Source organism: Rhizopus delemar, genomic scaffold, assembly GCF_000149305.1.
Source record: "Rhizopus delemar RA 99-880 supercont3.1 genomic scaffold, whole genome shotgun sequence".
NCBI lineage: Eukaryota > Fungi > Mucoromycota > Mucoromycetes > Mucorales > Rhizopodaceae > Rhizopus > Rhizopus delemar.
The window spans coordinates 5,371,098-5,394,199 of NW_027137827.1; the positions used below are offsets into that span (position 1 = coordinate 5,371,098).

Here is a 23,102-nt window from a genome sequence, read left to right on the forward strand (position 1 = left end):
AGTTGCTTACTCGTCCAAACATCTTTGACATAAGCTTGCCTTAAGCCAATGTCTGCAAAGTGAATGACGACTTCATGACTGATCCCTAACATAAACATGTAGGTGTGTGCATTAATCAAGCAAACATAAATGCGACCATCCTGTAGTCTCTTCCACCATACTTGTTTTCTGTTTTGCCATACATCACCTGATCCAAGGGGCTTTGCCATAATACCACTTTGATGTATCTCTAAAATTTCTTTATGATTAAACCAAGCCAAGTGCTTGTCGGGTATCGTCCTTGGATCAGATCCTAAGCAAAAAACAGAAGATACCATAGCCCAAAAGCCAATGTACGTCTGTCTGACGTCGTCATTATCTAAACCATCAACACACTTTCCATTGACTGTCATTCCTACCAAGACAGCATCTAGATCCACATAAAACCCATAATCACTGCCAATTACGCTTTCAGCTGCCCATTTTTCACACGATGTGATTCGCTGCATGACGCGGTGAGTAGATGTCATGGTCTTTGTGGAATAAGACTCGATATCAACATAGACTCGAGCACCATTGGCCATCTGAACCCACTCTTCTGCATAAGAGGGATCAATATACCACGAAATTTCAAGCCAGATGTTATATTTTCTAAGCGCATTATAGAGCATCCTCGTGCACGCACGATTATCAGGCGACTGATAAGGATAGTATTCGCTACCACCCCCAGGGCCAACTGCATCCAGCTTGACAAACGACACGCCATACTCATTTAAAAGATCAGCAATAGATTCATAATAAGCCTTGGTATATTCGTTGTGTACATCAGGCATAAACGTCGTACCTTCAAATCCACAGCCTTCTTTTTGATCTTGTACAATCTCGCTCAAAAGACGGTCTGTACCCTTTATTTTACATCTCTTATTCACCGCATCTTTTCGAATGCCTGGAAGTAGATAAATACCTAGCTTGTGTCCATTCTTTTTCAAGTAGTCAGATACAGTGCGTAATCCGTTTGGAAATAGATCCGTTCGTGCGGCCCATCGACCGTATTCGTCACAGTCGGTGCACCTATACAAGAAAAAAAAATACATTTCACTCGTTTGAGGTTTCCTTTTTTTTTTTTTTTTTTTTTTTTCTCGTTTACCATCCTGAATCAAGGTTGATGTATTCATAGTTTGGTAATCTCATTTTCATAATGTCAGAAATGTCTTTAATCTGCTGCTCATTGAACCTAAAGAGGAGTTAGATGGATGTGATATCGCCTTGATAGCATACCAAGGTTGGATGTGCTTGCCACCATAGCCTGGCACATCGTCTAACAACTGAGAAGACCAAGTTGAGAAACCAAGCAATGGCTTTTGGGCATAAAGCGGTATACTAAAGTTATGTAAATAAAAATTCAGTTTTTAATATCCTATGCGCTTGCACAGATGAAAATTAAGGAAACCTTTTTTTGTTTCTTGATGTTTGCATTTATTATATAAGAAAGGGGAATAACTAACGATACTTAATCTATGCTTTCATAGCTTAGCAAAGATCGGTATTTAAAAGTATTTAGGCAATCTGAGTAGCTTTAGCGTCAAGCTCTTGTTTAAAAACTGAAAGCCTTTCCAACGAGTAACCGAAATAATCAAAATCTATTTCACTTTGACTTGCTTGTACTAATCCCCACAGTCCCCAAAAGAGATGACAGGCCATTTTCCACAACTCAACCTCTCGAAGTAGCTCTGTAACATGATGTTTATCATAAGCAGTTAAAAAGCGTACCTGCTCTTTATGTGTTGGGTAGCTCTTGTGATTCATTTTAGCAGGTTCACTGCTGTGATAATCATACATCCACTCACAAAAGTGGTTTGCAATATCGTACCCTCTTGGGTTATATCCTGCATATTCAAAGTCAATAACAACCAATTCATCTGTATTTTCAATTTTTAAAATATTGCCATATTGAGTCTATGAAATCATTAGTTCACTCGCATACACACATCATTTCAAAAATCACGAAAGAGAACAGTTCTTACATCATTATGTGCAAATACAGTGGGTGTTGATAATGTATTTAAAATGGACTTGCATGTCTCAATATCTTTATGTAATTGAGAAAGATCAAGACTTTGCTCAATCATTTTAGCCCAGACTGGATTCTTTTTAAGAGTAGATAATACTTCACTTTCCAGTGAACGATACCATTTATCAATATTTTGCCAGACTTCCAGTGGTTCATTTTCTGCTGGAGGAAAAGTGTCTACGATGGAATGAAGCTGGTTTAGTCTTGAAGCGATTTGTGCAGAGATAAAGGGATCTCGCAAATCATGCCATGTTAGTGTTGTAGATTCCAAGTATTCTTCGAAACGACCGTTATCAAATGTACCTAATAGACTAGGTCCAATGTTCAACCGAGAAAGTCTAGATAACCAATCAAGCTCTTTATCTCGATCTAAGATTTGTTCACAGCCGATGCCATAGATTCTCAACAACATACGCTTGGATCCAATAGTCACAAAATAAACAGCACTAAGTAAAGTTGTCAGTAAACATCATTTTGTTTCTTAAATATGGATTACTTGGTCATTGCTCCACTAACACGATCAAGTTTAAACTCATGCTTTAATGAATGACTGGATGCAAAGCTAGGGAATAAAGATAAAACTAGCTTACGGATCTCTTGTATTAACTTTTCTCCTTTTAATGCTCTACAAATAAGAATTTAATAGAAAGTAACCGCGTATTCTCTCTGTCTATCTTCACCTTAGATCAATAGTACATTTACAATGTGGAATGCCACTTTGAACTACAACAAGAGAATTTGTCACATGTTGTTTGCTCAAAGGCAATAAGCTTACCAAAGAATGGCTTTCATCAAAGTTCAATGCCGGACTGCTTTTACTATGAAGAGAGTTTAGTTTCTTTGATTTAGACAATAACGGTCTTTGTGTACGATCAGTAGTCGCAGACATAATGATTTATAATAAAAAGAATATGAAACGAGAAGAAAAGAAAAGATAAAGTTTTTTTTTCTTTCTTTTTCTATACAAGTTATTTTAAAACTCAGGTACCACCCTGACATACAATGAAACTTTATTCTTTCTATTAACAACCTAACTAATCTAAGGAATCTTTTTATTATAAGGGAGCCCTTTACTTATTAAGAATAAAACGCGTTAAAATACTATGGTTGCTGGTAGTAAATTAAAATTATTTTATACAAGCAGGCAAAAATGGGAAAGAGGAGTTTATAATAAACTACACTAAAATAACTGGCATATCTCTTTCTTGGGTTTCAGTTACTCCAAACTTTATTGAATGATTGGTATACCCGTTATAGGTAGATTTCAGTTAATTCTAAGCACATTTTTCATCAGAATGCCATGTATGGGCAAAAGCAAAAGCAAAAAAGAGGTCTTTTAGTATTATATGTAATTCATTGTTTGTAGGTTTTGCTTTTTTTTTAAGAAAAAAAAAAGGGGGAATGGTCATTGTGTTTGTAAGAGAACGTGAACACTTAGATATCAAGGTTACAGCCTAAATCCTTTGATAAGAAAAATAGCACAAATGTCACACTTTGTCACTGGTGGATCGGGAACTCAAGAAGACAAAAGTTTCACAGTAAAGGATGCTGATGATCGGCAGATGAAAATGACGAATACATGCATTATAATGATCATTCTCAAGCAAAGCCTATTCTATTTTACCTTGCTCTCCGTAAATTAGAGCATGGAATTGTGCATGATTTATGGCCTCAGCTAACACAATTCTCTCATTGATTTCAGCTGTTACATGTACGCTTATATCTTATCTCAATAAATTATTACACTATTGATCGATGCCTTCTTTATGAGCGCATAACATACACTACTCACTCAAATCACCCACAAAATACAATAAAAAGCATAACACTCGTCAATTTAAACACTACTTCATCCATATAAAAAACTTTACTACAAAGCATTACTTTTTTTTGATTTTTCTCTATGTTAGAAAAAGAATTGCTTTAATAAACAAAATTGCTTAGTAGAAGGTAGTAGGTCTCTTGGCAATGAAGAGAGAACGGTGCTTCTTATCAGCCTTGACAATACGGTGAGGCAAGGGGAAGGAGAGCTTGGGAGTCAAGAGTTGCTTGATGTATTGACGACGAACATCAGCATCCTTAACTTCAGCAACACGAATGATTTGAACAGATCTGAAACGAGCGCGGTGACGAGCAGCCATGTCTTGGTCTATTGCATTTCATTAGTAAAAAATCTCCCACACACCCTTAAAAGCTTACAGCAAGTTTCAACGGCTTCAACACGGCTCATGGCACGGTATTCCTTGTACATGTTGTGAGTACCGGAACGAGAGTCGTAGCGAATCCAGATACCGAAGTTCTTGATTTGTTCAGGACGCTTTTCGTGAATCTATGTATTATATGTGAGTGGCGCGTTTTTGATATAGTCTTTTGTTGATCTTACTTCGTTGACAGCAACAATTTCACCAGCGGCCTTCTTGACCTTACGGAGCTTCTTCAAAAAGTACCAGAAGCGAGACTTGGCAACAACAACATTGGGAGCGAAAATACGCATACGGAAGAGCTTGGGGGAGGCTTCTGTTTCAGAAGGGAGCTTGCGTCCAACTACCTATTTTATCATTGTTGAGGTGAGCAATTGAAGTGATATTACTGTAAATCATCTTTCGAGGCGTACCTGATATTCGTGGAACTATTATGACAAAAGAAGAATGAAATTGTTAATTTAGACTAAATAATTTATAGTAGGAGAGCATTTCTATTCTCATGATGTAAGATAAAAAAAAAAGCTTTGCTATTTGGATGGATGGAATCCATCAATCTTCTAGGTCAGTAGAATAAAAATGCTCTCCGTCTTTTTTTTTCGATTACTTACTCTAGCCATCGTTATGCCTTGTGATAAGAAAAAGAGGGAGACACTCAATGCCTTTGTTTAGACGCTTCTTCCACTCAACTGCTTAGTGCCATATTTGGAAAACCATTCATTGATTTCGGTCCGGACATTGACTAGAGTAATTTGCTGACTTTTCCAATTGTTGTTAGGGCAAATTCAAATCCAGCAATGATCAACTAGATTATAGGAACTTGTCTCTATACCTTCTGGTTATATGCGATCAACGCCATTAGTATCCATTTTTAAGCTCACGTTAAATAATAAATTTATAAATGGTTTTTTTGTAAAGTTCATGTTCGGGTTTCTTAGCTCAAGCTTGTATTTTATTATAAATATAAGAAACGGATATCAATTAAACGCTTCCTTTTCCTTGTTTTTTATTAAACGCATTTAATTTAAGGATTATATTTTAGTAAAGTTACGCTTCTGGATTTTATAGTCTAATTCTAATTTAATAAAAGCTCAGCATTTGCTATATAAAATTAACACATTGCCATTCACTTCACAATCTTTAACAAGATCGACGTTTTTCCGAAGTTGGGCTTACTTGGTCAAATATAAAAGTCGAAACCTTAATGATTATTATATTTTTATGTCCTAAAAATCCATTTTTGGCTTTGTTAATAGACTGATATGTCTAATAAAAATAAATTGAATACACTTCCATGGGTAAAGTGTGTTTCTTAATGTTTGTTATTTGTTCCCAGTATGCTAGATTTCTTGCTTTTAATAGAATTCCTGAAGCATCGTTTGATAGCCTATATCCTTCATAAAAGATATAGTCAAACTCTTTGACTCTTAAAATATTTTCATAGAATATAAAATACTATACAATGATTTCTCTCTACGCATTTATATTTAAAATACAGTAGAATTGAACTTTTTTGGAATATTTTTTGTTGTTAGAGAGTCTTGTATTATTTATGAAAAAACATTCATTTCATTGTCCTAAGCATAATGCTTCATAAAGGTTATAGTTCCAACCCACACAGAACTAAGTGCATTTTAATAGACTGGAGAAAAAAAGTATAAATTGCATGACCGGACTTTTTATTTTGTACGCGTTCTCGCGTTACTTTGCGCGTCGTATCCCTTTTTTTCTCTTTTTTTTTTTTCCTTTTTCTTTTAGCGTTGCAATGGGGAAACTAATTCGTATCGAAGTAGAAAACTTCAAATCATATAAAGGATCCCAAACTATTGGTCCTTTTCATCAGTTCACTAGTGTTATTGGACCTAACGGTTCTGGTATTTATCTTGCTCCCCTTTTATAAATAATAAATATTCACTATTTTTGCTTCTGTTTAGGTAAATCAAATTTAATGGAAGCCATTTCTTTTGTGCTTGGTGTTCAATCTGCTGAGTTACGTTCTCACAATCTTAAGGATATGATTTATCGTTCTGAAGCCATGAGTAACGATGGGACTTCTGCAGGTGGTCATTCACCTCGACGTGCTTCAGTCACTGCCGTTTATCAAAACAGTCAAGGCCGTGAATTTAAGTTCATGCGTATTGTCACTAGCGATGGAAGAACTGAATTTCGCATTAATGACAGAGTTGTTACATATTCAAAATATAACTCATCTCTTGAGAAAGAGAATATTTTGGTCAAAGCAAAGAACTTTTTAGTATTCCAAGGAGATGTCGAATCTATTGCCAGCCAAAGCCCAAAGGATTTGACCCAACTCATTGAACAAATTAGCGGGTGAGTATAAAATAAAATGTAAACAATGTCCATATATTAATAACCTTTAATTCTATTAGTTCCTGGGAATATAAAGACGAATATGAAAAGGCAAAGGTGGAAATGGAACAGGCAGCAGAAAATAGTGCACACGCTTTTATCAAGAAACGTGGCCTTGCTGCTGAAATTAAGCAATACGAGGCACAAAGAAAGGAGGCTGAGATATTTGATGAAAAGGTCAAAGATCGCAGAGAATGCGTTTTGCAATACTTGCTTTGGAAACTTTATCACATTGAGATGAAGACAAATAGCTTGACAGAAGAAAAGGACCAAAAATACTTCGCAAGTACAGAAGCAAAAAACCAACAGGTAAGTACAAAAACGAAATTTCTTTATAAATGCTTATTTTTCTTATGCGCAATGATAAACTTAGGACACATTAGAATATCAATTCAGAGCTGCGAGAGAAAACAAAGCTCTTCTCCACCGTGAAAGAACAAGGCTTGAGCTTCAAATTCGTAGAATACAAAAGGAATTGGAAGATCAAGTGCCAAACTCTATCAAGTCGAAAGAGAAAATAATTCATCTTGAAAAGAAACTTAAGCAAACCGAATTCAACATTGAGCGTGTCAAAAGAGATGGTCAGCAACAAGAAGAAGTTGTTCATTCTCTTGAGAAAGATATTGAATTATTATTAGCTGCAGAGAGAGAGTATAGCGGTAAGACATTATTAGCTGTGATTTTTATAAACCAATTTCTTAACTGTTGCAATATAGAAGCATCAGCCGCCGTTTCTCCTGAAGACACTCCACAGTTGACACTTCAACAAGCTAAGGATTATGAAAGAAGAAAAGAGGAAGTCAACAACAAAGCAGCTGATGAACAGCAGCAATTATATCAATTCCACCGTCAATACAGGACTCAACAGCAACGTACGAACGAGCTACGAATGAAACTTGAAAGTTTGGAAGAATCAGAAGTTGAAACAATAGGGAAAATAAAAGATGCAGAAGCAGAGATTGCAAAAATCACAGCTGATGGCCAAACGTCCACTGAAAAGTTGCAAGAACGTCAAAATGAACTATCAAAGTTAGTGGAAGAACGCGAATCTATTCACCGTCGCGAAGCTGCCTTAAATGAAAAACTTCAAAAGACGCTTACCAAATTACTTGATGCTAACCTTACTTTACACGATACCGAAAAGGACTCCAAGTTCAATGACAGCATTACTACTATGAAGCAGATTTATCCTAGTAAGAAAAGAATGCACCCAAAAGGCAAATGAAAGAGTACTTATCTTAATATAGATGTTCATGGCAAATTATCTGATTTGTGTAGACCTGCTCAACGTAAATATGATAATGCTATTGCAACGGTATTTGGAAGAAATATGGATGCTATTGTCGTTGAAGATGAGGCAACTGCTATTGAATGCATCCGTCACATGAAGGAACAACACATTCCTTCTGCTACGTTCTTACCTCTCCACTCATTATTAGTTCAACCATTAAATCACAACCTCAGTAGCCTTGTTAAGGGAGCAAGACATGCCATTGATCTCGTTAAGTTTGATTCTCAGTATGAGCAAGTTGTCCGATATGCATGTGGCAACACTGTAGTTTGTGACAATTTAAACATTGCCAAGACTATTTGTTTTGACATGAATGAATCTGTAAGAGGTATTAAGAAACAAAACAAAAAAAGATATGTTGAAACAAGACTTAATCATCAATATAAAAATAGCTGTCACTTTGGACGGTACAGTCATTCATCCAAGTGGTTTGATGACAGGTGGTTCAGCTCCCACACAACCAGTAACAAAATGGCATGAAAGCGAAGTTGAAGGTTAGCTATAAATAATAGTCTTTTGAAAACACTAATAACACAATTCAATAAGAATTAATGCGACAAAGAGATGCATATCTTGCTGAATTGCATGAAATTAGCTTAAACAAACGTATGGGCAGTTTGGAAGATTCTGTCAGAAATGAGCAAGCTAGACTACAAGCGAAAGTTGATTCTTTGAATGAAGATTTGGTACTTGCATTAAAAAGCATATTGTGTTATTTGTTCTCTCATATTCTTCTTTAGATGGCAGCTAATAGAAAGATCGAAGGTTTGAATGGTACACTACAAGATATCCGCAATAAAATTGCTGAAGTCAAGCAGCCTCTTGCAGAGGGTACGCTGTATATGGAACAATTGGATGAGAAGATAGCTGAAGTTCGTAGACGTATTGCTGAGGTGGAGGATCAAGTATTTGAAGATTTCTGTGCACTCATTAATGTTGCCAATATCCGCGAATACGAAGCGAAGGTGCAGAACGGCTCTGATGAAGTTTCTGAACGCCGTGCTCAGCTTGCATCTCAAAAGAAACGCCTTCTCACTCAACTCGCATTTGAAAAACAACAGCTGAACGAATTAACTGAACGTTTCCAAACTTTAGAAACCAGTCATGCAGCAGATATGGCTTTAAAAAATCAAATTGAAACCGAACTTAATGGTATGGGTGGAAGAAAAGAAGCCTTGACAGCAAAATTAGAGGCATCCAAACAAGAATCAGCAGCAAAGATAAAGGAAGAAGAAGAAAAACAAAAGGAAATTACCGAGTTGACCAGCATTCTAGAAGCCAAGGGTAAAGATGTCAAACAAATCTTGAAGGAAGTAGGATCCATTGAAACGGAAATTTCTAAATACCATGCCGAACGCGTTGCTATTTTCAGAAAGTGCAAACTGGAAGGAATCAATTTACCAATGACTCAAGGGTCTATGGATGATATAGTTGTAGAGGGTGAAGAGATTACACATGGAGAGAACATGGCTACAGACGACAGCAGTATTTCTTCTATGGATGTTGATGAGCCCCCTTCACAAACATCAATCATGACTTCGGATTGGACCATCGAAGTCGACTATTCACGAGTAGGCAAACTTCAACGTAACGATGGTAGTCAAGATGTTGATAAGGATTTCCAAGACGAAATCAAAAAGTTAACAGAGGAAATTGAAAAAATGGCTCCAAATTTAAATGCTGTAGATCGATTAGAGAGTGTTGAAGAAAGCCTTAAGGCTGCTGAAGACGAATTTAGCATAGCTCGAAGTGCTGCTAAAGCTACAAAAGAAAGATTTATGGCTATTAAGCAGAAAAGGTAAAACAGGACGGATAAGAAAAACACATTATAACACACAAATATAACGTACATTTTCATTAGATTTTCAAAGTTTTACGATGCTTTTAGCCATATTTCTGAACAAATCGATAAAGTATACAAAGATCTTACCAAGAATGATACATTCCCATTGGGCGGAACTGCATACCTTAGCTTAGAAGATTCCGATGAGCCTTATTCAGAAGGCATTAAATATCATGCTATGCCTCCAATGAAACGGTTCAGAGATATGGAGCAGTTGTCTGGAGGTGAAAAGAGTGTTGCCGCATTAGCATTACTCTTTGCAATCCATAGGTAAGAGAAGCAAAACTAATTTAAAAAATGGAATGAACAGTCTTACTGATAATATGTTTAGCTACAAACCCTCGCCTTTCTTTGTGTTAGATGAAGTTGATGCAGCACTTGATAATGCCAATTTAGCAACTGTTGCAGCGTATATACGTCAAAATGCAACAGACAGATTTCAATTTATTGTTATTTCTCTCAAGCACTTACTGTATGAGAAAGCACAAAGTTTAGTAGGAATATACAGAGACCAAGAGAATAATTCAAGTAAAACGATGACATTGATGGTAAGAGTTGAATCTATTTTGCACTATAAGCATACAATTAACTATCTTTTTGACAGCTGGATCAATATCAAGAATAATTTTTTATACTTATTAAATAAAAAGAAGTTTAGCATATATTATCTGGTTAACTGGGCATTTGTTTTCCATTATTTGAAGGAGCATATCTCCTACTTATTACATCCAAATTGCTGGCTTTTTACATTAAATTTTGCCTTTTTTTATGTCAAATTCTGTTTTCAAAGGAAAGTTAATCAACTGCATATCCAACAAATTCAAAAACAGCCGAATCTATCAAAATACAGATTCGTACAAAACCAACAAGGATTCATAAAAGGCTCTGAAAATTGTACTCTTACCTCTGTATAGTTTTTATCAATATTGTACAAACGTTATTCTCTAACACGCACAAAAAAAGTCAGTTGAAGAGTTATCAAGCCCAAAAATCCATAATGACACATGATGCTGACTGTTGAGAAAATGTATATCTCGTTCTTTATAATAAATACATTTGTAACAATTAGAGAAATACAATATGCTTAGAATCGAATATATATATATAGCAAAAGACGAATTGAAAGAAAATCAAACATTAGAACAATCCTGAGCAAATGGCATTTTGTCAAAAGGGAAGCTATATACGAAAACTGAGGAAAAGAACAGCTATTTTGGTATTAAATCAAAGCATGACGATAGCAAATCTGAAGATAAAGGTGAAAAAACCAATGTGCTAAATCTTTAAAAAGTTTATTCAGTAAGTTATACAATGCGGAGCATAACGTTTTATTATAAAAGTAACTTGTAAGGATAACCACTGTGTTTGAGGTTGAATAGAGCAAATAGAGTACTAAAAATAAATACAAAGCATCCAACGCACAAAAGGGCACCAAAATTTTGCTGATGTTTGCCCTCGAACTGAGGTACTATTTTAATCAATGAGAACAGTAATAATCCTAAAGAACCGTCTATAATTAATTTTAGTAAAGGAAAAAATGACAATATACAGCGTTCATTTACTTACAAATGATAGCCACAATAAGTGTTTCAATACCGATTTGCGAAGAAATACTAAAGGAAAACAAATAAATATATCACTCCAGCTCCATTTGATTTTCTTTGTTTACTTATCAACCACATAATTGATTGCCCCAGATGGAGTACGTTTTATGTAATCTGGACCACGAATATGATTCCACATATGGCCTGATGTCGTTGTCAGTACTACTAATATAGAAACAGTGGCCCAGGTTGTTGCTTGATAAAAGTTATTGTATGTTAGTTTCAGAGAAACTAATACTCCGATACCTAAAGCTACCTGTCCAGCAAGTACAGGATAATTAATCGGTCGCTTTACTCTAACTGAATACCCTGTTTGTTCACTCAAAAATCTGGCCAAATTCTCTGCTAGAAATCCGCTATAACACAGATTATTAATACATACCACTAATATCATATGTTCATTTACTTTTTTGTAATGTCATATTTAAGAAATTGTTTTGATTCTCCTGCTTTCTGAGGAGGAAAATACAAAACATTAGGAGCAGATACAAGGCCAAGCTATGTTATATATTAGCTTTATGTATCGCAAGCGGCATGTTTTTGCTTTTACTTTGTGATATATTTCTTCACCGTCATCGAAATCTAGGTATCCGAAGAAGAGATTTGTGTTGTCTCTGCTTCTTTGATAAGTTTTGGCAATGAGAATAACTTCAGGTTCAAGCTCACTAAATATAAAAAAGATCAGCAAATTTAAGAGATTTACTATGTTTTATTATCACTTACTGGCATGGCTTGCAATTAAACTCTGGATCGAGAGCAGTTAAGAATGCAACGAATCCATAATTACGTTTCCCTTCAGTAAATTGATTAAAGCTGCTGGTGTTTAGCTTGATCAATCCTTCTTTGTTAACAAGAGATATAAGTCTGTCTTTCTTGGAATCTATCTGTGCAAAAGAGAGTCCAATACAGACAAATAGAACGAAGAGAAACGAACTGACTCGTTTCATGAGCCTAATAAAGTACAATGAATAAAGAAGAATGAAGATGCAAACGTTCAAATTTATTCAGTATTCGGGATTACTCCAGCATATTTCATTGATTTAATATACTGAATTCATTTGTGTTACACTTGGCATTGTTTTTCTTTACATTTTATTATATTTATATATATATAACGCTTGGTTCAGATCGACTTCATCTAAACGGTTTTATTAATATGGAATAACTTTTGAGCAAACTCTTTAATTACTCTATACCATTTTTGTCAGTGTTGATTTCCTTCAATGAAAAATGTGCCTTTGGACACAGCTAGCTAAAAATATTTACTTGGTAAATCCTTTCCCAGATCAGAATACATTTAATTTGTATTATTAGCTCTTTTTCCATTTCTTTAATTCTGTTACCCATTCCACGTGTATATTTTTATACCTGCCATTGTTCTTATCTCATTATTTATCATCATCTTCATCTTATGCCCAGAATATGAACATCAATAGCCATAGCAGTTTTATAAAGCTTTATTCTAAACACAGAGTATCCCGAATTTACAGGTTATCTCCCTTGATGGCATTTTGAACTTATCAACGTCTTGCTCTCATCATTCAGTATGTATATTTAGCGTTTTAATATTTACTTCTATTGCAAACTTTGTTATATTCTAATTAAAAGTTTCGATTGTGTACTATTTTGGATGCTTGCATTTTCAAAACTTCTCCCAACCAAATAGAATCTACAAACTTAATCTACATATTTTATCTTTGTTGATGTTACTTACATTGCTTGTGCTTCATGAAACTGATAGATCATAAACTGTTTTCCATGTCACATCTACTAGATTTTTGTAACAAGAACATAAGTAACTTTATTATTTTGAAAAAAGCATTCTTGGGAAAAGATATAGCTGCTGTGTTTTCATTTTAAATTTACATGAACTGGCTAACAAATATCTTCTATACTATACTAATATTGACATAATAAGATAAAGAAAAATTAGATTTTAAATCCAAATTCCCTCAATAAGCTAATGAACAAATAGACAGAAGAACTTTATAGTTGCAAAACGCACTTGGAAGAAAATGATAGTCATAGACCAAAAGTGACATGATCAGAATCGCTCCCTTTGCATTTTGAACATGGTATTCAAAATCTATAAAGTGTTTATGCATTCTTTATAGATTTTCATTTTTCTCAAACATATACACACACATATGGAAATGCTATCGTTTTCCATTGTCCCTCAAATATCCGCGTATATCGTCTGATTTCAATTTTCTCGGTTTTCGTAATGACTGGAAATAAAACCTTTTTTTGTATACAATATGCATTTAGTTTTCGAACGTTTATTGTTTATGTGATTCTGTTTCAACGGACAAAGTTACTTAGTTCTTTTGAGGGACAACGAATTTCTATAATAGGGGTTTGTCAATGAGAAAAAAAATACTCTACATTGCGCTCTATTGCTTTATTACCTGTTCCTTGGCAACACCATTTTCCCACTTTTGGAACTTGAGGTTGTTTTCATCGCGGCGGAGAGCAGCAGCACGGGCATCGTCCTTTAAGGCATTACGGACAGCACGAGCACAGATGTTGGCGTATTGGAGGTAACTGTAAATAGTTTTCAGTGATTATTCTACCTTCATGTTGAGGTTTGATACCTACGTGATACCGGCAGCTTTCCAGGCAGACATTTTTCAAACAAGAATAAAAAATATGAGAAAAGATTTTTTGTTTTTACTAGGTTGTTCACCCCTTCTTTCTCTCCACAGAGCTCTCAGCGGAGATGTAAATGTTATTTACTGTATTGATGACGTTCTCTTCGCCTTAGCGGAGTTGGGAATACTCATTTCTGTCCTTTGTTTAAATGATGATGAGAAATGGCCTATTGCAGGCGCATTATCATCCATGCGGTTTTAACGTGAAAAGAAATAAAATTAGAGATAAGAGAGAAGCTCATAATCAGATATTTAACTTTTTATGTCAATTTTTATGATAATAATAAAAGACTTCTTTCAGTACAAACATCACAGTAGAGAAAGTTCGCATCCGATTTCCAAAGGATCATAACTTTTTTCATTGTAGCAATTGCAAGCAAACATTTCTTTTAGGGAACTTCACATGATATTATACAGTCCTGTATGTATATCGACATAAGTTTTCGAATTAATTCCTTGAAATCACATCATTTAAAGTGTTTGTTATCAAACTATTTATAATAAAGCATAGCAGATTTGGGCTAAAAATAATGACAGCCGAATTGCAGTAATTCAAAAGCATATCAGTAAAGGTTCTCCTTCTCTAAAGCAAACTTTTTATGATTCAAATGACAAAATTTAAATGATACTGACACACAAAGCTATTAAAAGGTGCCTTTTTAAACGCTTCATCGTTTAACATTTGAGTCTCTTGAGAACGAGCCGCTTCTGCATTTGTTTTACATAGTTTGAAGACACAGCATCAGGATCAATTGCATGAATTAATAGATTCACGTAAAAAAAGAATATTTGCTATATTTATGCAAATAGTTCAAAAGAAAGTATAGATAATAGTATAAATACACAATGTGAATTAGGGTTTTGACAGTAAAGAGCAAATATAGCAACCAAAGATTGGTTTTGTTTGACTTTATTATTTATACAAATTGGAATTTAAAGTTGCTTTTTCAGGATTTACATAGTAAGTTCCTATAAATTTAATCATATTAGTTTTAGGTTTTTTTTTTATCAAATCATTCTGTAACTTACCATGATGGCGTTAACAACATCGTTATTGTTGTTCTTAAGAGCCTTGATGGCCTTAGTACGGGAAACATTGGCTTGGCTGACAACCAATTCAATATCCTTATCTTCAACACCTTCGGCGTCAACTTCTTCTTCTTCTTCTTCGGCTTGGGCTTCTTCAGCAGGCTTTTCTTCGGTCTTTTCAGCGTCAGCAGCGAGTTGTTCTTCCAAAGCAGCCTGTTGAGCACGAGCAGCCATGTCGTCAACGGTCATTTCACCGAAAACGATGTGGGTGTCAGAGTTGGTGCTCTTGAAAACTTCGGGCTTGTCGATAGCAAAGACCATACCTCTACCACGGGTGAAGGTAACACGGGTGATGCCGTTGACAGGCTTTAAGCCAAGAGAGAGAAGGGACTTGCGGGCTTTTTGTTCAGCGCGAGACTGGGCGGAAACTTGAGGGTTCTCTGCAGACATCTATAAAAATGTTGAATTTTAGCTTCTTTTTGATTTCAACAAACATAATACAGAATGAGGGAACAGAAGGGAAGGATGAAAGAGAAGAAAATGTGTAGCGTCAACTATACTTTTTGCTATAAATTCTAAAATTAGACATTACAAAACGCAAAACTAATTGACGCGCTTAAAAATGAACTAAGTTATCCATCCAATCTACTTTTTTTTTCATCCATCCATTTAGTACATTAGGATCTATTCCCATTCCTTTTGTGTCATCATCCATCCTTAACCTCATTCTGCATGCGTTAACTTACTTTACGTTTTTGGAGAAAGAGCTAGGAGGACGATCGATGCTTGCTTTGTTGTGCCTGACTTTGAACATTTGGTTCAAACTTGTTTTGTCGGATCTTTAAAAATAATTTCTTTCTCATATGCCCCTCACTTCTATTTCAGCCTACGAGTCGCATTATGCTATAAAGAACTCTGGATAAAAGAATTATTTTCAAACTGTATGTCTCGAGTATATCGCTTTCATTAAATTTATATAACCATCTTCATGTATTTACAAAAGGGCCAAAGACGATATGTCTTTCAATGTAGAGAAAAATTAACTTTTATCGTTTCAGTTTCAGAGATAATTATGCTTACCTTGGACTTTTTTTATCTATTCTTCCTTCTATGTGTTGTACCAGATATCACTTGTAGTGTTTAGGAAGATACTGGGTATTACTGACAATGAAAAAAAAGCTAATATCAACTGTATTGAACCCAAAGCAATAAACTATAACCATGCCTGTGTTTTGTATTTTTCCAAAGTTTAATGCAATTTAACTATGCTTGCAAATATCTTGATATAAAATCAAGATAATTTGCATAAGCAAACAAAGATATGTATGATTTATGAAAAACTTCCGCAAAGCCTGCAGAAATCAAGACTAAAGAGCCTGCTAGACGTTGTTTGCACATCAACTTTTTTTTTTATTAAAACAAAGTACTGTACGTCTCCGTCTGATTCTTAATAGGTCTATTTCAGTACCTTTTTTTTTATCCCGTTTGCTGCTTTTTTGGATAGAGAGCAATAGTACTTACTCAGCATAAAATCGATTATAGTGGAGTCGAGAAATTTACATGCATGGTCTCATAAAAAATGACAAAAAGTCTCTCGATGCATGCATCTAATGTGTTTGTCTGTGCTGCGTATCAAACCTTTGATGATAAAGTACAGTATTTTAAATATGATTATAAGTATTATTTAGCTTTGAATATCAAAACAAGGTAAATCTACTTACTGTAGTCATCCTACTAACAAACTGGCACGTGTAAGAGCATATCAGTATTTTGAATTCAACTTTATATTCGTACTTTGATATGAGTAAGTTGGTATGAGCATTGGAAAAAACATCTCACACACACTCTCTCTCTTTCTGCTTCTTCCAAGAAAAGGAGAAAGAGAGGGCTGGTGTTGTATGTTTTAAACTTTATTTTATAATGGCCTTTCTTGCATTTGTGGAGGATGGTACTTCAATCAGGAAGTATAAATCTGCTTCTTTTATAAATATTTAGTAGTGGATTTTGTATCATTATACAAAATTCCAGACATAATGCTTTACAGGTTGCAATGAAGACATGGTTATCAAAGAAATAACAATCTCAACCGTGTACTTTTGCTACTATTTCATTAATGTCAGTAATTATTAACAACCAATGAATTCAATTTAGAGGCAAAGACATTGGCAGCAGGGTACTTGTTTACAAAAAACGCTTAAAAAACATCACCTCTGAGCATGTCGTAATATAAACGTAACGAGAAAACTTATTGACGAAATACAATGGAAAGTTCTTTATTTTACCACTGCATTAGTATTAACTATTACTTCAGTTTATATCTAGTCCAAATTGTATGATTTATCTTATCCCCACAATATTTTTTGTTTACGGTTATTTATATTACAGAAAGATAGTAAGGTTTATTGAGATGCCTTTTATGGAACAAGCTCCCTGTTTCTTAAAAAAAAAAACACACAATCAATCAAACACAAACGCCTTGACGGAACACAAAGCACAATGTTTTTGCGCCAAGGTATCTATGGGTCAATAGAGAATAGTGGATGAACATATATTACAACATTTTTTTCCCTTTAATAGTAAATATACAAAAATGTTTTTATAAATTGGGCATAAAAAGGACATAATTAAAACAAAGGGGATGAAAGGGAGGAAGGAAGGGGGAGGGGAAGCATAGACGTTTTGTTTACAATACACCTACTCGAGATGATTTTTTGCCTGTCATCAGGCTCCTGAAGCTTTTCCATAATTTAGTTACTTTGGAAGTTTCATTTGGTAATGCTTTTGAAGACACAACCGGGTTCTTCTTGTCATCTTTTCTGCTTGATGTTTGGCCACTGTTATCTTTTGATGGGCGTAAGGAGAGTATCACACGAGCTGATAATTTTTTTATTTCCGACTTTATTTTTCTCGGTTGTTCTGGTAGAAGGGACAGAGAGGGTTGCTTGGGTAAGGGCTTTGCTAAAGTAGATGGAATATGAGGTGATTTGGGAGGTGATTGTTTGGTATCGGATGATGCTGATTTTTTCCTAAATGCTCGACTGGCAAATTCTGAAGCACGAGAAGAAAAAGACTTTTTAGTGCTTACGCTATTTGATGCATTTGTACGACTTTGTTTATTCTGAGGACAAGGATTACCATTGGTGGTCTTGTTGTCAGTCTGTCCATGATTCATAGGTGACACAAACTTTGGTACAGTCTGCTGTTGATGTCGTCTGGTGAACAACTCTTTAAGAGATTGAACAGTACCCTTTTTAATTTCGAGCCTTTCGAGAGATTGAGATTGTTTAGATGAATAAGCTGTTGATTGTGTATGCTGGCTGATGCTAGTTGTAGAATTTGGTAATTGAAAGATGGATCTTATTGAACGAACTGTTCCTTGTTGTATTGAACCCAAGATGGATGATTGTTTGCTGTAAGAAGAATCTCCATCGTGATGTACGCTGGTATTTGATTGACTAGAAAATGATCTATTAAATGAAGATGGCGTTACTCTAGCAATGTCGCGAGGATCAGCCTCTGCAACGGGCAAGAAGTGATCATCATTATGAAATGGAAAGGCTAAGGGTCTAGGACAAGAATAAACAAAATCGGGTTGTCGAGGTGATTGTTGGTATCCTTTCTTCTTGTTTATAATTTGAGTCTTTTTATTCTCTCCATGATCGATTACTGTACTGATTGGTGATGAAATGATAGATTGACTGGTGGTTGAAAATGAAGAATTATACCCACTATCAGCCCCAGATGATAATTTAGATTCGAGTGAAGATTGCTTTTTGTGAAGTGTATATTTTGAGTTATTTGCAGAACGAATTAAATACTGTTCATGTCTGTTTGAAGATGACTGAAACATCTATTTTGATAGAGGATTTTCTTTCTTTTTTGTTAGGTGCGATTGAAAATCTTGCTTGTTTTTTTTAGAAATAAAAATAAAAAAAATACTAGCAAAAAAAAAAAAAATGTAGAAAAGAGTGAAAAATCATTTTAAATCTTTTTTATACTTTGTGAAACAACCAACTTTACTTTTTTTGTACAAGTAAGCATTTACAGTTCTATTGACGCTAAAGTGCATGCATGTATACATGATGAACATTATAGTATGCATCATACCTCTTCCAACACTGTACTTGATCAATCATACAATTTTTTGTTATAGTCAGATCCAATTGATAATATTTTTTAAATAAAAAAGTGTACAATAAGCGTTTAAACATATGATGATTTTCTTCAAGATTGTCTCTTGTCCCTGAAATTTATTTCTACACGTGGAAACCAAGAAATATAATCCCACCTTTATTTATATTGGAAATCTTGTGGGATTTTATAAAAAATAAAAAATAAAATTTAAGTCTTGAACGACTATTTGACTCTTTTATTATTCATCATGACTTGTAATATATTATTTTTTAGAGTTGGATATTCAAATGATATCATTTTTATAATAAAATGCAGCTATTTCTATTATACAACATTCGATAAATACAACACAATAGCCCAGATTATTATTATTAAACAATAAAAAAGAATACAAATTTTCCTAATTTAAAACATGAATGAATGTATATAAAATATCTAATGATATATCTAATATATTAATTCAATTTTATCCTTTATTCATTTCATATTCTCTAAATCATCTATCTATAGTTTCCCTCTCTTTATAAAGGCAAATAGAATTCTGATCTAGTTTATTGCTATTCACTATAAATTATTACTATTCATAAACTTGTAATTTGATTGGGCTGAAATGTGGTCAGATCCAATCTACAAAGAAAAAAAAAAAAAAAACTACAAATTAGGTAATCAAGGCATCAATAAATCGGAGTTATAATGAATTTGTAATCGCTGACTCATGGATGAAATAGAAAAATAAGCATTTTGCCTTACTTTGAGATATTAAAAAGAACAGAGGTTTTTATTACGTAATTGATTTGATAATAAGGGTCTCTTATTAATTGACACTCTTTTCATATAGTTTGATCTTGATAATCATCGTTTGTAATAATTTACATAAGTAATGCTCTTGGGCCAATAAAATTTTGTTTGATTTCTAATACGGTATTTAAAAAGCTTGTTTTTTTTTTTTTTTTTTTTTTTCTTCGAATACTTTCTTTACTTTGTCTTCTTGTTATCAAAATGCCTACTGTTTACATTATTATTTATTCACTCTATCATCACGTCTATACACTTGCCCAAAATGTCCAAAAAGGTTTAGAAGCTCAAGGCGTTACTGCTAAATTGTTTCAAGTAAAATATATTTTATAAAAAAGGGGAAGATCAATCGCGTTTATATAAAATGATAATAGGTACCCGAGACTTTAAGTGATGACATTTTAGAAAAGATGCATGCTCCACCAAAGCCTGACATCCCAGTAATTACTGTTGATGATCTTACAAAGGCTGATGCCTTCTTGTTTGGTAAAGAGAGCCTGATTGGCATTGATAAAACTTTTTATTGACATGTTCTTTTTTAGGTATCCCAACTCGTTTTGGTACATTGCCCGCTCAAATGAAGTCCTTCTTGGATGCCACTGGCGGACTTTGGGCCTCTGGTGCCTTGTCTGGAAAGTTTGTAGGCACCTTCTTCTCCACAGCTTCTCAACACGGTGGTCAAGAAACTACTGCCTATACCTTATTGACTTACTTTGCTCATCATGGCCTCAACTATGTTCCTTTAGGTTTCGCTAACGCTCACTTGTTTGATAACTCTGAAGTTGTTGGTGGCTCAGCTTATGGTGCAGGAACAGTTGGTAAGACAAAAAGAAAGTAACATGAATCTTTTGAACTTAAGCTTCTTTGTAGCAAACGGTGATGGCTCACGCTTACCTACCGATAAAGAGTTGGATATCGCCAAGACGCAAGGTGAAAACTTTGCCAAGCTCCTTGTTGCATATCACCGTGGTCTTGAAATCGTTGACAGTGCAAAAACAAAGGAAGCCAGTCCTTCTGTTCCCGCTGCAAAGGATGTCGACCATAGTGCTGATGTACCTGTAAGCCAAAAACCCCCTCAAACAGAGAAAAAGACAAGCTCATTAAAGGCCAAGAAAGAGGATAAGAAGGAATCCAAATGCTTCTGTATGTAAATCAATGCAGGCAGTTCTAGCTATCACTTTAGAAAGCATATTGTAAATCACTTTTTAATCATTTTTCCGTACAACTACTTATTATATTTATTACTCTTACTTTTTTATTAAAATAAAAACTAACTATGTGCTCTTTATAAACAAACGGCTTTTTCTTTCTCCATTTTAACCGTGCTACGTACATACTGAACAAGACATAATTCCAAAGTCACACCTATTTCTTCAATACTCAATCTTGACGAGACCATTTTGTCAGTTTGCTTGAAAATTATGTCAGATTCAGTTTTCATTGCAGTTCACATTGGAGCAGGTATTATTTTATTTGATATATATCCTCTTCTTATTCCACAGTATTGACAATTAACAATAAATTACCAAAAAGGTATTCTTTTAAAAATAAAAGAGCCAAAATACAAAGCGATATGTGCAAAGTATGTGCATTTGATAGTAGTTGACATGAGTATTTTTTATGAATAACATGCTCTTTCTCTTTATTAATTAGAGCATGTAAAGCTGGTATGGAAGTATTAAAGCGTATAGACGGTTCAGCTATAGAAGCAGTTGCAAAAGCTATACAGATTTTAGAAGTGAGGAGAACAGAAGCATAACAATAAATCAAATTAAATTCGCTGTATATATCATTTTAGGATGAACCACTGACAAATGCTGGCTATGGTTCTAGTCTGACATTAAGGGGTACAGTAGAATGTGACGCGGGGTTGATGGAAGGGAAAACGGGCACGTTTGGAGCTGTCGGGGCAGTAAGTGGGGTCAAAAATCCAATTATGACAGCAAAACAGATGGTACAGGAAGGCATGAACGGTTTACTCTCTTTAGGAAGAATACCTCCTATGTAAAGAAAAAAAAATTAATATACTTTCGCTGTGATCTCACCTGTTATACACAATCAGGCTGCTTGTCGGACAGGGAGCAAAAGAATGGACAAAGACTCGAGGTTATCCTGTCGTAGAAGATGAATCATTGATAGAGCGTAAAAAAATTGTTATATAATAAAAATGTGATATTAACCCCTTATTGTTAGAAAGTTCATTCAAAACATACATAGATCATATAAGTAGACTGGTGGAATACCAAGAGCAAAATAACCAACTGGATTTAGGTCATGATACAGTAGGTGCTATATGCATAGATCGCTTTGGAAACATGGCATCAGGAGTCAGCAGTGGTGGCATATCATTAAAAGCACCTGGTCGAGTTGGTGAGGTAAATGAAGTTTTTTGCATTGTGCACGGGGTATCCCTGATCACTTAAGCTTTTATTGAAAAAGGCTGCCATGTACGGATGTGGTTGTTGGGCACAAAATGAGAAAGGAGATGTACCTGGTGTTGCCTGCAGTACAACAGGTAAAGCCATTTTATTACTTTAAAAGTTACAAAGACTAAAACATTCATTTCAGGCACAGGGGAGCAAATTATGAGAACAATGCTCACATATAAATGCGCAACACGACTTCAAAATGAAGATGATGTCCAATCAGCACTAGCCAACACTTTAACAAAGGACTTTTTGGGTATTCATTTTCAGGCGCAGAATGATATCGTACTCATCTAGTTAAAACCTAGATTCACCGCTGCTAAACATATATGACACCAAATCTGTAGGCATCATTACATTAAAAACTCATACTTCAAATGATAAAACTAGTAAATGCTCTTTCTCTCTATCAAAAACATGGTTTCTCACACTTGTATAAAATGAAAATAGGACTAGAATTTTGGTATGGACATACAACAGATGACATGGTAATAAAAACAGAAATGATTTGTTTGGATAGCAAATTTAATTTCTTTGATGTAGGGTATTGGATATATGTCCAGTACATCTTGTAAACCAAAAGTAAGACTATGAAATAAGAAAGAGGCCTTTGAGCCTTGCTTTTAATAACTTTGGACTTTTTTTTCTAGACTTTTATATCCAGAAAGACATCATCAAAAGATAGATTCATATCCTCCGGATGGCTTA

General features: G+C 34.6%; 10 protein-coding genes across 10 annotated transcripts; 3 read left to right on the top strand and 7 right to left on the bottom strand.

Moving 5' to 3' along the window:
* Positions 1-229: 229 nt before the first annotated feature.
* RO3G_02083 (uncharacterized protein) lies at positions 230-1,176 on the bottom strand (the record flags this gene model as incomplete). Its single annotated transcript, XM_067656674.1, has 3 exons — positions 230-292; positions 399-1,050; positions 1,127-1,176. 3 exons carry the CDS (start codon positions 1,174-1,176, stop codon positions 230-232), a joined length of 765 nt encoding a protein of 254 aa, XP_067512775.1.
* A 360-nt stretch (positions 1,177-1,536) lies between these two features.
* On the bottom strand, positions 1,537-2,939 carry RO3G_02084 (uncharacterized protein; the record flags this gene model as incomplete). Its single annotated transcript, XM_067656675.1, has 4 exons — positions 1,537-1,935; positions 2,004-2,496; positions 2,641-2,675; positions 2,826-2,939. The coding sequence occupies 4 exons, from the start codon at positions 2,937-2,939 to the stop codon at positions 1,537-1,539; spliced, it is 1,041 nt and encodes a 346-aa protein (XP_067512776.1).
* Positions 2,940-3,990: 1,051 nt separating this feature from the next.
* On the bottom strand, positions 3,991-4,544 carry RO3G_02085 (60S ribosomal protein L18ae; the record flags this gene model as incomplete). Its single annotated transcript, XM_067656676.1, has 3 exons — positions 3,991-4,199; positions 4,250-4,379; positions 4,434-4,544. The coding sequence occupies 3 exons, from the start codon at positions 4,542-4,544 to the stop codon at positions 3,991-3,993; spliced, it is 450 nt and encodes a 149-aa protein (XP_067512777.1).
* Positions 4,545-6,199: 1,655 nt separating this feature from the next.
* Positions 6,200-10,380, top strand: RO3G_02086 (uncharacterized protein; the record flags this gene model as incomplete). Its single annotated transcript, XM_067656677.1, has 11 exons — positions 6,200-6,582; positions 6,642-6,930; positions 6,995-7,280; positions 7,338-7,814; positions 7,869-8,240; positions 8,305-8,406; positions 8,459-8,598; positions 8,653-9,710; positions 9,774-10,025; positions 10,087-10,303; positions 10,360-10,380. 11 exons carry the CDS (start codon positions 6,200-6,202, stop codon positions 10,378-10,380), a joined length of 3,597 nt encoding a protein of 1,198 aa, XP_067512778.1.
* An 848-nt stretch (positions 10,381-11,228) lies between these two features.
* RO3G_02087 (uncharacterized protein) lies at positions 11,229-12,734 on the bottom strand (the record flags this gene model as incomplete). The annotated part of the gene is made up of 7 exons (XM_067656678.1): positions 11,229-11,265; positions 11,318-11,368; positions 11,425-11,715; positions 11,766-11,857; positions 11,910-12,024; positions 12,083-12,310; positions 12,703-12,734. The coding sequence occupies 7 exons, from the start codon at positions 12,732-12,734 to the stop codon at positions 11,229-11,231; spliced, it is 846 nt and encodes a 281-aa protein (XP_067512779.1).
* A 943-nt stretch (positions 12,735-13,677) lies between these two features.
* Positions 13,678-13,986, bottom strand: RO3G_02088 (uncharacterized protein; the record flags this gene model as incomplete). The annotated part of the gene is made up of 3 exons (XM_067656679.1): positions 13,678-13,704; positions 13,768-13,903; positions 13,958-13,986. 3 exons carry the CDS (start codon positions 13,984-13,986, stop codon positions 13,678-13,680), a joined length of 192 nt encoding a protein of 63 aa, XP_067512780.1.
* A 978-nt stretch (positions 13,987-14,964) lies between these two features.
* RO3G_02089 (uncharacterized protein) lies at positions 14,965-15,489 on the bottom strand (the record flags this gene model as incomplete). Its single annotated transcript, XM_067656680.1, has 2 exons — positions 14,965-14,979; positions 15,040-15,489. The coding sequence occupies 2 exons, from the start codon at positions 15,487-15,489 to the stop codon at positions 14,965-14,967; spliced, it is 465 nt and encodes a 154-aa protein (XP_067512781.1).
* A 2,233-nt stretch (positions 15,490-17,722) lies between these two features.
* Positions 17,723-18,889, bottom strand: RO3G_02090 (uncharacterized protein; the record flags this gene model as incomplete). Its single annotated transcript, XM_067656681.1, has 1 exon — positions 17,723-18,889. One exon carries the CDS (start codon positions 18,887-18,889, stop codon positions 17,723-17,725), a length of 1,167 nt encoding a protein of 388 aa, XP_067512782.1.
* Positions 18,890-20,172: 1,283 nt separating this feature from the next.
* Positions 20,173-21,119, top strand: RO3G_02091 (uncharacterized protein; the record flags this gene model as incomplete). The annotated part of the gene is made up of 4 exons (XM_067656682.1): positions 20,173-20,283; positions 20,343-20,454; positions 20,511-20,786; positions 20,839-21,119. 4 exons carry the CDS (start codon positions 20,173-20,175, stop codon positions 21,117-21,119), a joined length of 780 nt encoding a protein of 259 aa, XP_067512783.1.
* Positions 21,120-21,904: 785 nt separating this feature from the next.
* Positions 21,905-22,691, top strand: RO3G_02092 (uncharacterized protein; the record flags this gene model as incomplete). The annotated part of the gene is made up of 5 exons (XM_067656683.1): positions 21,905-21,972; positions 22,031-22,110; positions 22,162-22,343; positions 22,393-22,483; positions 22,537-22,691. 5 exons carry the CDS (start codon positions 21,905-21,907, stop codon positions 22,689-22,691), a joined length of 576 nt encoding a protein of 191 aa, XP_067512784.1.
* Between the last annotated feature and the right edge of the window lie 411 nt (positions 22,692-23,102).